This window comes from Fomitiporia mediterranea, assembly GCF_000271605.1.
Source record: "Fomitiporia mediterranea MF3/22 unplaced genomic scaffold FOMMEscaffold_4, whole genome shotgun sequence".
Taxonomy (NCBI): domain Eukaryota; kingdom Fungi; phylum Basidiomycota; class Agaricomycetes; order Hymenochaetales; family Hymenochaetaceae; genus Fomitiporia; species Fomitiporia mediterranea.
Genome location: NW_006760389.1, coordinates 4,307,754 through 4,319,612, shown reverse-complemented (window position 1 = coordinate 4,319,612; position 11,859 = coordinate 4,307,754). Strand labels below are relative to the sequence as shown.

At 41.0% G+C, this 11,859-nt stretch overlaps 1 protein-coding gene across 1 annotated transcript; it reads right to left on the bottom strand.

The window, feature by feature from the left end:
- Positions 1 to 2,245: 2,245 nt before the first annotated feature.
- FOMMEDRAFT_27438 (uncharacterized protein) lies at positions 2,246 to 3,143 on the bottom strand (the record flags this gene model as incomplete). Its single annotated transcript, XM_007264993.1, has 2 exons — positions 2,246 to 2,797; positions 2,868 to 3,143. The coding sequence occupies 2 exons, from the start codon at positions 3,141 to 3,143 to the stop codon at positions 2,246 to 2,248; spliced, it is 828 nt and encodes a 275-aa protein (XP_007265055.1).
- Between the last annotated feature and the right edge of the window lie 8,716 nt (positions 3,144 to 11,859).

Below are 11,859 nucleotides of genomic sequence, written 5' to 3'. Positions count from 1 at the left end.
AGAGTATCAGAAATCTTAGTCAGAGGAAACTGTTGTATTTTTTATTATCAAATAGTACACAAATACACAAGTAATTGATACATTTAACATTGTATTTGTGTTATGAATGAGTTCCAACTAAATTTACATTAATTTTAAAGGAATAATGAAGAAATTTGGTTAAGAATTGAGTAAGATACAGAGGAAAGTGTGTGCTCACTGTATGAGACAGTGAGCTCAAGGTGTAGCAGGTGGGGAGGGCACAGTTGCCATATAGGGCACTCAGCATACTTATTTTATTTTATTTTATTTTCACTTAGAATTTTTTTTACTATTTAAGTCTAGTATTAAGTACAGTTAGGGAGAAAAGCTCAAAAGGTACCTAATTAGAGGGACTACAAGGGTCTTGTACGCTCTCTAATTAGGCCCCTTACAGTATGTCCCTCAGGTGGGGAAGATCGTAGCTTCGGGGCTTCTTGATCAAGTAGATTAGCCAGCGGTTTTGCCTGTCCGAAATCCGAAGCGCCAGTCAGATATTGAAATAAGTCAAGCCACTATCATTCTTCTGTGAAAGTCACAGAGGCAGCACAAGGGCGAATGACAGTACGTATCCAGAGACAGCCTGCTACGTAAAGAACCTCTAGGCTTCTTGATTCGATTGGCCGATTCGTCCGTTCGAAAACTGAAACGTCGCTCAAGTATTGAAGCGAGCCACTATCATTCTTCCGTGCATGAAAGTCTCACCTGAGTGTACACGAGACGCGTACACTGAGCAAAGATAACATAGGTGTGGTAAGTAGCGAGAGACAGTCTTAGGCGGAACAACCGGTAAGTACGTACACTTGCTAAGTTCCCCAAGCACTGAAGTAACGCTGAACATCACAAGACATGTGAGAGCAACAGAGAACGATCCTAACAGGTTTAGTGCAAGTCCCACAGGAGTTTGCTGGGGTTATCTATATGTATGATAACGAGACATACACAAAAAGCGGAAGAGTCGGAAGAGAGGAACCTGGAAGAAGAGACTGGGAGCCGTCTTGTCACCGTCCAGCTAGTTAGTCGGTTGATGCCGTCGCCACACGCGCGCATCACCGACCAAGTCAAGTGAATAAAACACTGCCTGTGTAGAAACAGTGAAACCCGGACAACTAACAAGACAGCATACTGTACGGATCGATAGGAGTGATAATGATTTGAATGGGTGAACGTGTATATGGAACAGGGTAGACTCGTGTATGTGCCGCGAATAAAAAATTGTCGGTCACTCAAACATTCAGATTCAGACTCGGACTCAGAAAAAAAGTAAGGAGAGCCAAGAGAGAGGTCAGCATCAGCAGTCTCGATAGTCTGGAATCTAGAACCGTCGGGGGACTGAAATTCTTGAGAGATCGAGATCCTCCCCACGTGAATACGTCGTTCGTGATGCACAGGGACCCCTCCGTAAAGTAAAATCAGGTACGCATACACCCAGCATGCAGGTGAAAAAACGGGAATTGACTGGAAAAAATGGGCTGAGAATGTAGGAAAATGACGTTGTTTTTTAACACTGATATTGATGTTCACTATTACCCTATTACCCTACTACCACCATCTGCTAGCCCTGATAACTGATATATGCGTATGACCTATGCCTAAAATCATCGAGTTGTGTCATCGATGAACGGAAAACGCTCGATGCGGGGAGTGAGAAAAGAAAAACTTTAAAAAGAAGAGCGGAGTGAAGGTGAAGTCAGAGTCTAATCGAGACTCTGTGTATAGACCCACGGACCATAGACCGTAGTCTGTAGAGCACGCTCCCCTCTTTTCCTCGTCCGGTGAGGCGAAAAATTTGACATGCGACGGGTGCTATTCTGTGTCCTGATTGCCTGTCACCCGAGTCAACCGAACGAGCACGTCTCCATGGCTGAAGAGGGCGGGCGGCGTGCACGACTATGTCGCGGGTGTACAACACGGCGCATTACTATAGCTGATTAGTGTTTCCGTTAGACAAAATGAACACACAGTAGAGAATGAGGAAGCGTAATATGTAGAGACGCACCATCTAGCTTATTTAAAGATTTAAAGACAACAATTCCCAAAACTTAAAGAAACCCGAGCGAGCCAAAGAAACCAAAAGCAAAAGCGAGAGATCTTTGAGAGAAGAGAATGAAAAAGGAATGAAATGTAAGAAAGAAAAGAAAAGGAAAGAAAAGAAAAGAAAAAGGTAAGGTGAATAAAGATATCCAACGCAACACGACGACTTTCTCGTGTATATTATAAGTCGCCATTAGTCGCCAACAACTCTCCCCAGAATCGTCCCATCCCATCCATTACTAAGTAGCACGTATTCACCGATTTTGACGTCAGACACGCGTATGATGCCTTCTTTCATCATCCCGCGTTCGAGGAGGTATCGTCGTACGGTTCCGGGTAGGCCGCCTGAGCGATCTGGTGGGGTCACCCATCCGCCAACGCCGACGCCAAAGGAGGGGTCGTTTGCGTCACCACCACGCCAAAAGGCAACGTTCCGTACACTACCCTCCATAATCTCCCCTCTTTCGTTATACAACAACACCTCGCGTAACTCCCGGCGGTCCTTTATACCGCGTCGGGCACGCGCGGCGTCGTAGTGCGCTCGAGCGGTGGTTTTGAAAGAGGTAAATGCGGAGGTGGGTGTGGGTTGTGTGTCGAGTTGGACTGTGAAGATTGGTGTGGGGAGGCGGGAGGTGGGTGTTGTGAGTGGGTTTATGGAGGCTGCGAGGAGGGGATCTCGAGTTAAGGGACGGGTTGGGTGGGCTTCGACGCGGATATCGCCTGTTATTGAGAGGAGGACACGAAGCTGCAAGTGTGCAAAGCAAGTCTCAGTCAGAGACAATGTATATACGTGTAAGACAAAGAGTTGTACTCACACCAAGACCTTTCTCCTTGTCCGGAAGTACACAGTCCATAACCGCCTGATCACACATATGTCTAATCCTCGCAGACGCGCCAGGCGCCTGGACAGCATCCAGCGCGCGGTACCAACCAAAATGCAAAGCAGCTGCGACGAGTCGTTCAATGTGATAGTTGAAGAAGAGGTAAGGGGTTTCGATTTTGTTGACTGCTGTGTTCCAGGGAGAGGTGAGGAGTTTTGGGTCGTAGCGGAAGGAGGTGAAGAGGTCAAAGTCAGTTGTTGAGACTGGCATTGTTGGCGACGCTGACGCTGAGGACGCGTGCACTGGCGCTGAAGAGCCGGGGGAGGAGCCGTCGAGCGTCGTTTTGGTGTTGTTTGACGCGGGGTATAGTGGACGGGAGTGAGGAACAGATTTGAGTTAGAGGAGGAGGAGGAGAAGGACGCGAGAGGAAGAGGGAGGAGGACTATGAATATATTTTAATATAATAATGCTACATTGCTCGCATCTGGGACCTATACTAGGAAATATACCATACCATACCATACCATCTGATCAGCACATTTCCGGGGCCATCGCAATCCTCATATCACTCTCTCAACGACCGATATTCATTCATACTCATCTCATTGCATCCATCACATATCCCGCTACTCCCCTAAGGGGCACTCTCCCTCTAGGGTCTGTCTCATTGCCTGCCAGAAAATATTGGATGCGTGATATAAGAAATATTAGTGTCCGGATGAGAGCCCATAGATAGGACGAATAGGCCTTGGATGAGTCTCGAACACGAGCGTGCCATATGGCTCTCTGCGTGTTTGAAAATTGAGACTAAGTGGGGAGAGGTGTGCTTGGCTTCCCCCTTCTGGTCTATCCGTCTTCCCTGTCCACGTTCCTCTCCTCGGCGGATTGTGCAAACAAAGAATAATCTCCCGACCTCACTTGATGCAAATGCACTTGGTCCGGTTTTCTATACTTTTCTTTCTTTAACATCGCAATCACCGCGCTGACCGCAGCAGTGCGGCCCATTTCGTATTTACTCATACATAAAGACAACCCTCGAATTGGACCCGTGCTCACGCTAAACATTGAAACAACCCTGCTTCCAATTAACCCATTCTTACAGCGGTCAGTCATATCGCATTTATCACACCGGGACGCTCGACGTAAAATATGAGTAAGTAAGCAGACATGCAGACATGTGCGTTATCCGTAATTTCTTCGTTTGTGAAAAAACACTGTACTCGGGGTTCTAGACTTGACCTTCATAGATCTCGAATTTTAGATACGATATTACCTCGCCGACGTCCTCGAAACGGAGCGGTATCGTGCGAACATCCGTACCTTTTCTCATTTTCTCGGTCTCGTCACCCTCGTGCTCGTGCGTTAAATGTACCCCGGTCGTGAAGAGACGGGGGAAAAGGTACAAACAGAAATATTTCGTCTCGGGGGTAAGTGATAACTCAAACACGCTAAACGAGCCACGAGTCCATGAGTCGTCAGGACGTATATCTTTATATCAAGGAATCAAGGATCCTTAGCAAATCAGACGCATATATGTACTAGTTTTGTCGATGGCGGGGCACGACTGGTATGGGAAGTATATTGGAGGAGGGGAGGCTTGGATGCCAAGCTGGTCCGAGATCCGACTGTTCCCCGCTGCTGCGTCCCTTTTTACTGACTTGTGAGATTAGATACATTCGATCTTGACTCCGGTTGGACGGGTCGCGTAGCTACGTTCCTGGCAGTCCAGTTACCAGTTATGAGTTATGAGAGTTGCCCAATGATCCAATGACCTCGGGACGATGGGGACGGTGTAACGATGCAACGTCATTTTTTCCTGTGGGCAGAGAGGAATGCAAAGTTTTTTGCTTTCTTTCCCTTTGCACCGACTCGGAATAGACATTCTTGGCTCGGGAGTCGCACTTTGCCCTTTTCTTACGTTCCTTATTACTGTTGCTGCCGCTCGTTTCTCTAATTTGACGAGGCGGTGAGTCACCCTCGGATTTCTCGGGACGTGAATGAGGCTTTAACAACTTGGTAGGCATATGCATACGTGTATGCGCACGTTCCTCTGTTCCTTTGTCCGCCTGCATAAGTTTAATACCGCTGAGAATGCGTTCCTTAACTGTGCAAATGAATGTCTCTTTCGACCCTAGCTCTGAGTCAATGCCTTGCATTACACGTTATTAGTGTCGCATTCCTCGGTTTTTCGCGTTTCTCCGAGGTTGTCTAACCTAGCTGTTCAGTGGCTCGGCAGCTGCGCAGCGGGTGACGTTGATAAATAGAAGCCTGAGTGCGGAACCTCACACGTCTTCGTCTATTCTAACTAAGTATTTGATTGGTAACGGTCATAACAACTTCACGCGTATTAACCTACCTTTGTGTGTTTTACATGCACAGCAGTTTTATATAACGAGACAGGAGGCGTGGGTTACGGTCCTTGAACTGCGAAATGACACTCCTCTGACCCTGAGAGGCTTAAGCTTGTATCAATGCTAGTAACTTTGTGAACTTTGTGTAATTAAATTTCCTACCTCTCTTTCAATCTCAATCTCGCGGTTTCCCGGCTGGCGGTTTATTTCTAATTCTAATTCTAATCAATCCTCCTCATTTGTTCTGTCTTCTATGCTGCGCAGCAATGAAACCGGGGGCGGGGAGTGGGTGGATTCTTGATGCGGAGTCTTCGCACTACTATTTGTTTAGCTCAGTAGTAACCATTAACTACTAGTACTCATATTCGGTATATACATCTAAACGGATGGATCATGATGGCAAGTATTCGAAGTTGTCGTTTTCGGTCGGACTCTCGGCCTCAATACGCTTTTCTCCGCTCCTTTCTACCTACCCCCTTTGAACGAACTAGAATCCGGGGAAATAGGGTCACTTCGTGTACTGCTGATATGAAGTCGAGATTGTTGAGATTGTGGATTTGTATGTATGTTAGATTCGATTGATGGAATGGAACAACATATGAGCATCTAAACATACGTGCACTGCATTAGTCTTAGAAAGCCAAGCCTAGATGCTCATATAGGCTTTCAGTATACACGCACCAAGAGGCTGGATATTTGAGTGATTGGGCGAATGAATAGGCTATGGATAGCTCTGTGGGAGCCGTGTTTCGTGTGAGTCTATGCAACCTCTGGTCTCAATATGTTTGTGTATTGAGTTTGATAGGCTTGGAACGAATAGCATACTGATTTGATGGTCTTAATGTGGTATACTAAAGAAGCTTACCTCTTGACATTAATAACTGTAACACTAACCATGCATTACACCTGTACAAGGTAGACATACATTATTACAATATGAAATGCATTTATCTGTACATTACATGCCAAAACCTATTCTGACTCAGAAGCAGATCTTAGAATAGACAATACAAATAGGTTATTCAGAATATTCTCTACTTGTCTCCTTGTAGTGTTCCTAAAGCTAGTCCTCAAACATCTTAGGACTAGTACTATGAGTCAATACTGTACTCATTCATTATGTGTTTATTCACATTCTTTCTAGTCTAAATTATTACTCTTCTAAAACTTTAATAGTAATACATATTAAATAATCCTTATGGATTTCCAAACCCTACCATTCCAACCTATACTTGAGCTACTAACCAAGCCTAATGTTCACCAATCAGGACAATTGGTTTTAGAGGAGGAGTGATGTTACAACTCTCTACTCTCTTACCTTCAGTTCTAAGGGTTCTACACCCTTCTGTACTAGAACTCAGGACTTCTATCTCTTAGAGACACTGTCTATAAACTATATACATACTGACTCTTACTACTACCCTTCCTTACTTCATCATTCTATTCCTTTGACCACTCCTTCATTCTCTGTTCATTCTATAGTCTCTTACCCTTTATCCATCCCTTCATTCTTTGTACCTTTATCTTTAACATTCCTTTCTTTCATTCTTTGTAGCTTATTATTCTTAGTAGCTCATACTCCCTGAGTACTCTTGTGTAGTTTAGTATATATAGGCATACAAGATCAGACTAGTCCTGTAGTCTTGATCTTGTCTACTCTAGGTAGTCCTGTACTCTTAGACTCACTCTATATACTCTACTCTTGTCTCACTCTCTCTCTCTGCCTGTTCTACAAGTTCTGACTATGTTCTAGTGTTTGCATTCTGTATTTCTGTTGTGTAGGATAGTTGTAGCCTGAGTCCCCTTACTGAGCCTTCAGGTCCCCTCTATACTGTTACTGACACTTAGTTTCTTCAGAAATATGAGGAAGAGAAAGTTGATTTCTGAGTAACTCACTTTACTAGACAAGATCAGATCCCTTGATAGATTAAATGTACAATGTTCCTAACCATCTTGAGTGCTATACAGTCCTAAATCATGATAGAGTGTTTAATTAATACTATAGAAGGAAAATAGGAAATAAGATTGTTAATAATATATCTACTTTAATAATATCTTAAAGTATACTAACTAGAATGTTATACACTCTCAGCATCCTAAGAAAGTACAGTTACAATAATCCTAACCAGACTATAATACTCTGCTCAAAGGTTAATCAGTATCTTTAGGGTAAGAATTGTTATAATTATAATTATATAGAGTTGATACAGAGTACCTGGATGAAGTTAATAAAAGTCTTGGATTGTCTTAACAGTATGGGTGAGATTCTTAGCAGGTTCCTAAGTGTGTTCTTTAACTAGGTATCCCTTCTAGTAGATAAGGAACTTGAGCTTTCTGTACACTAGCTTAGCATCTACTACATACTCTACTTTGTATTCTGGTTCAGAACTGATAAGTTCTGGTAGAGGTGGTAAGGGTCTTTGTTGTGAAGGAAAACCTAGATTATAGTACTAAGACAGTAGAACCTTGTTGAATACTAGGTGTATGTACTTTCATGTTGCTAGAAGTTAGAGTTTGTAGGTAAAGGTACTGACCTTCTTTTTAATAACAAAGGGTCTGAAGTGCTTGTTGTCTAACTTCTTTATTAAGTAATCTGTGGTCAGGTTAGTAGCTTCTAGTATAACTTTGTTACTAGGCTAGTAATCCTTAGCTATAGACCTCTTCTAATCATAGTTCTACTTTATAACCTGTACTACCTTTTCTAAAAGAGCTTGTGTGTCCTCCCTGGTTCTGTACATCTGTTCTACAAAGTCTGTTACAGATTCAGAACTGTTATTCTGGTTCAGAACTGTCCCTTAGTACAGATGTCTTTTATGATTGAGGAAGAATGGGGACTGTCCTGTTACAGAGTGTTACTAGTTATTGTGCACAAATTCTGTCAGAGCTAACCATTCAGACTAATCTGATTACTAATAATTAATAAACATTTAAAGGTAGAGTTTGATCTTCTAATTGACTCACTCTGTTATGGTTCTCTACTCTCATACCTTCAGTTCTAAGGGTTCTACACCCTTCTGTACTAGAACTCAGGACTTCTGTCCCTTGAGAGTACTGTCTATAAACTATATGTATGCTGACTCTTACTACTACCCTTCCTTACTTTATCATTCTATTCCTTTGACCACCCCTTCATTCTTTGTATCATTCTATAGTCTCTTACCCTTTGTCTATCCCTTTATTCTTTATACCTTTATCTTTGACATTCCTTTCTTTCATTCTTTGTAGCTTATCATTCTTAGTAGCTTATACTCCCTGAGTACTCTTGTGTAGTTTAGTATATATAGGTGTACAAGATTAGACTAGTTCTGTAGTCTTAATCTTGTCTACTCTAGGTAGTCCTGTACTCTTAGACTTACTCTATATACTCTACTCTTGTCTTACTCTCTCTCTCTGCCTACTCTGTAAGTTCTGACTATGTTCTAGTACTTGTGTTCTGTATTTCTGTTGTGTAGAATAGTTGTAGCCTGAGTCCTCTTACTGAGCCTTTAGGTCCCCTCTATACTATTACTAACATTAGATTAAGACTACCTATTACTACTCTACAACTCTCCTATGTTTTGAGTATCAGTACTTACTATTGTATCAATCTCTTTCCTTTGTCCTAACCCTTTTACATTTTTAAATTTTAAACTTTCTAAACCCTTTTAAACTTTTACTACTCTTCTTCTATTCATTACCCCTTTTAGTTTAGTATTGATCCTTTTGTAGTATAGACATGAACCCTACTATACTGACTGTCACTCCTACTGTCCTGCCAGATCAGCAGTTATGAGTAGAACTAGCTTAATATGTGTAGACCTTCATTCAAGAGGCTTTTACTAACCACATGCTCTTAGCCCCTTCAGAACCTGTTCTAATTGTTTTAGAAGTTGTAACCTGTTCTAGAAAGAAAGTACATGTAGCCTACCCTTCAGACTTTAATGAGTAGTACTTTAAAGACTTCTAGTACTAAGTTGAACTATACATAACTACTACTTTGACTAATCTATCCTCAGATCTCAATTGTGTTCTATTTGTCCTCTCCTTCATAAAGGAAGGTAATATAGCCACCTAGGCCTAGAACTAGATTAAAGGTTATTAGATTAGAAGTCTGATCTGACTTTAGAACAATAAGTCATACTCAGAATTCATAGGGCAGCTCTGTGCTTCCTTCATTAATCTGAATGAGAAGTATAATGTATAGAACAAGCTTGTGTCTCTATAACAGGGTAAACATTCTACTAATGCCTTCTTTTAGAAGTTTGATATTCTAGCCCAGAAGGCAGGATTCACACTTAGGTTTAATAATGTTCTTATTAGAATGTTTGAAAAAGCTCTTCACCCAGAACTGGTTAATAAGATTCTCAGAATGATGTTAGAACTAGTCACTTACACTAAGTAGAAGACACACACTATCTCCTTCAACTAAGCTGTAACTTAGATGTGTCAAGTCTGTATAGAATACTTATACATGTGTCTGACTCTGACAGTTCTGAGCCCTTAGATCAATCTGCCTATAATTTACAATCAATCTGTTCTGATAGACATTAGAGAAGCCTAAAAGTAAGAAGCATACTTTACTTACAGAAAGTTAGAGTACTAAATTAAGGACTGTCTGTAGAAGTAACAGTATATCTGTCAGGTTATTAGAGTAATAACAAGTGACAAGTAGGATTTGTGGTGAGAAGCCTTTTCTACAAATCCAGAAGTCACCTTAGAACTCTTAGACCCTAACTACATACTCTAGGATTTTGTAGAGGCCTAATAGTGAATGTAGTACTGAAGGACTATGACTTGGATTTTTTAATAGCCACTTTTGATTCAATGGACACTGTAAGATTAGAAGTAAATAAAGTAAGAAAAGTAGAAAAAGTAGAAAAAGTAAATCAACAAAATTATTTATTAGAAAGAAAAAAGTTAAAAACAAAAGTAGATAGTTCTCCTATTTCTTCTGATTCTTTTGATTCTTCTCTTTGTACTTTATCTGAGTCTAAATCTGTACAATCTGACCTGCTACTTCTACATTCTGAGATCTTAGAATGTTTGAAACATTACCCAGCCTTGTTTACTACTCAGTAGTTTGTCTGTAATATTAAGTAGGGATAGCCTTAGCTGAATTCACAGCTGAGGACATGAGTCTATCCTTGTTGAAAGAGAGAGGTTAATAAGGAAATGTTAGTGTATATACTTACTCTCTCAGACAACAAGGCTGTACAAGCTGTACATTCCCTTCAGAACAAGTAGTAGTTTATTTAAGAACATTCTAGACACTAACTCTAGGTTCCTATCCTTCTGACTCTCTTCTCAGGATCCCCCCAGATCTGAACAACAGTTCTAGTAGATAGTAAATACACTAGTTTGTACATTAATAAGGCCTTTATGTAGGAACACTACCTCCCTACTTAACACATTCTACTTCTGATCCTAGTATACAATGTAGACAGAACCCTGAACTGGAATAGTTGGATCACTGAGTTTGTCCAACTACAGATGACTATTCAGGATTATAAGGAAAGTATTAAGTTTAGAGTCACTAACCTTAGAAAGACAGATGTCTTTATTGGATTCAAATGGCTTAAGGCTTACAACCTTACTATTAACTAGTTAGAGTAGACACTTGTGTTTAATCAGTGTTCTGAGTCTTATAGCTACCTTACACTACTGTTCTGAGTAGATACAAACACTTTTAATGTTACTAATAGTTCTGATAAAGGTGACCAGTTGTTCTTCTTTAACTAGGATAGATATGTAGATACATATTCTAGTCAAGGTAGAATAGAGTTGATCTGAAGGATGTCTGAGACAGAACCAGTCTGGAACCCTCTTAGAACAACTCTACTCTAGAATGTATGTAGACTTAGTCTGTTGGATTTTGTCTGAGAGTTCTCTAAAGTCTTTAGTAAAGAGGAATTTGACTAGCTTCCTAAACACTGTTTCTAAGACTATACAATTGAATTGACTGAGAGTTTCCAACCTAAGGATTGTAAAGTCTACCTACTCAACAGAGACAAGTAGGAGGTACTTAACAAGTTCCTTTAGGAAAATCTTTGGAATGGCTGGATCTAACCCTTAAAGTCCTCTATAGTCTCCCCTTTCTTCTTTGTTAAAAAGAAAGATAGGAAGCTCTACCTAGTCTAGGATTATTGTTGTCTTAATAAGGGTACTATCAAAAACAAGTACCTGCTCCCCCTGATTCAGGAGCTTATTAATAAGACACATACATCTAAGGTTTTTACTAAGTTGGATATTTGATAAGGATACAATAATATTTGGATCCAAGACAGAGATAAGTAGAAGGTTGTGTTCTAAACCAATTACAGATTGTATAAACTGACTGTAATGTTCTTCAGACTAACTAACTTGCCTGTAACATTCTAGTCATTCATGAATCACATCCTTGTGGATCTGATTGACTCAGAGCATGTTAGTGTGTATCTAGACAACATTCTGATCTTCACCCAGACAGTTGAGCACTATTACTAACTAATCTGAGTAGTTCTACAACAGCTCTGAGATAATAAACTGTTCCTCTAAGAAGTAAAGTACTCTTTTGTACAAGAGTCAGTAGATTATCTAGGCTTTGTGATTGGTAGAGAAGAGGTCTGTATGGATCCAGCAAAGGTGACTACAGTTTGGAACTGACTGTAACCTTAGAA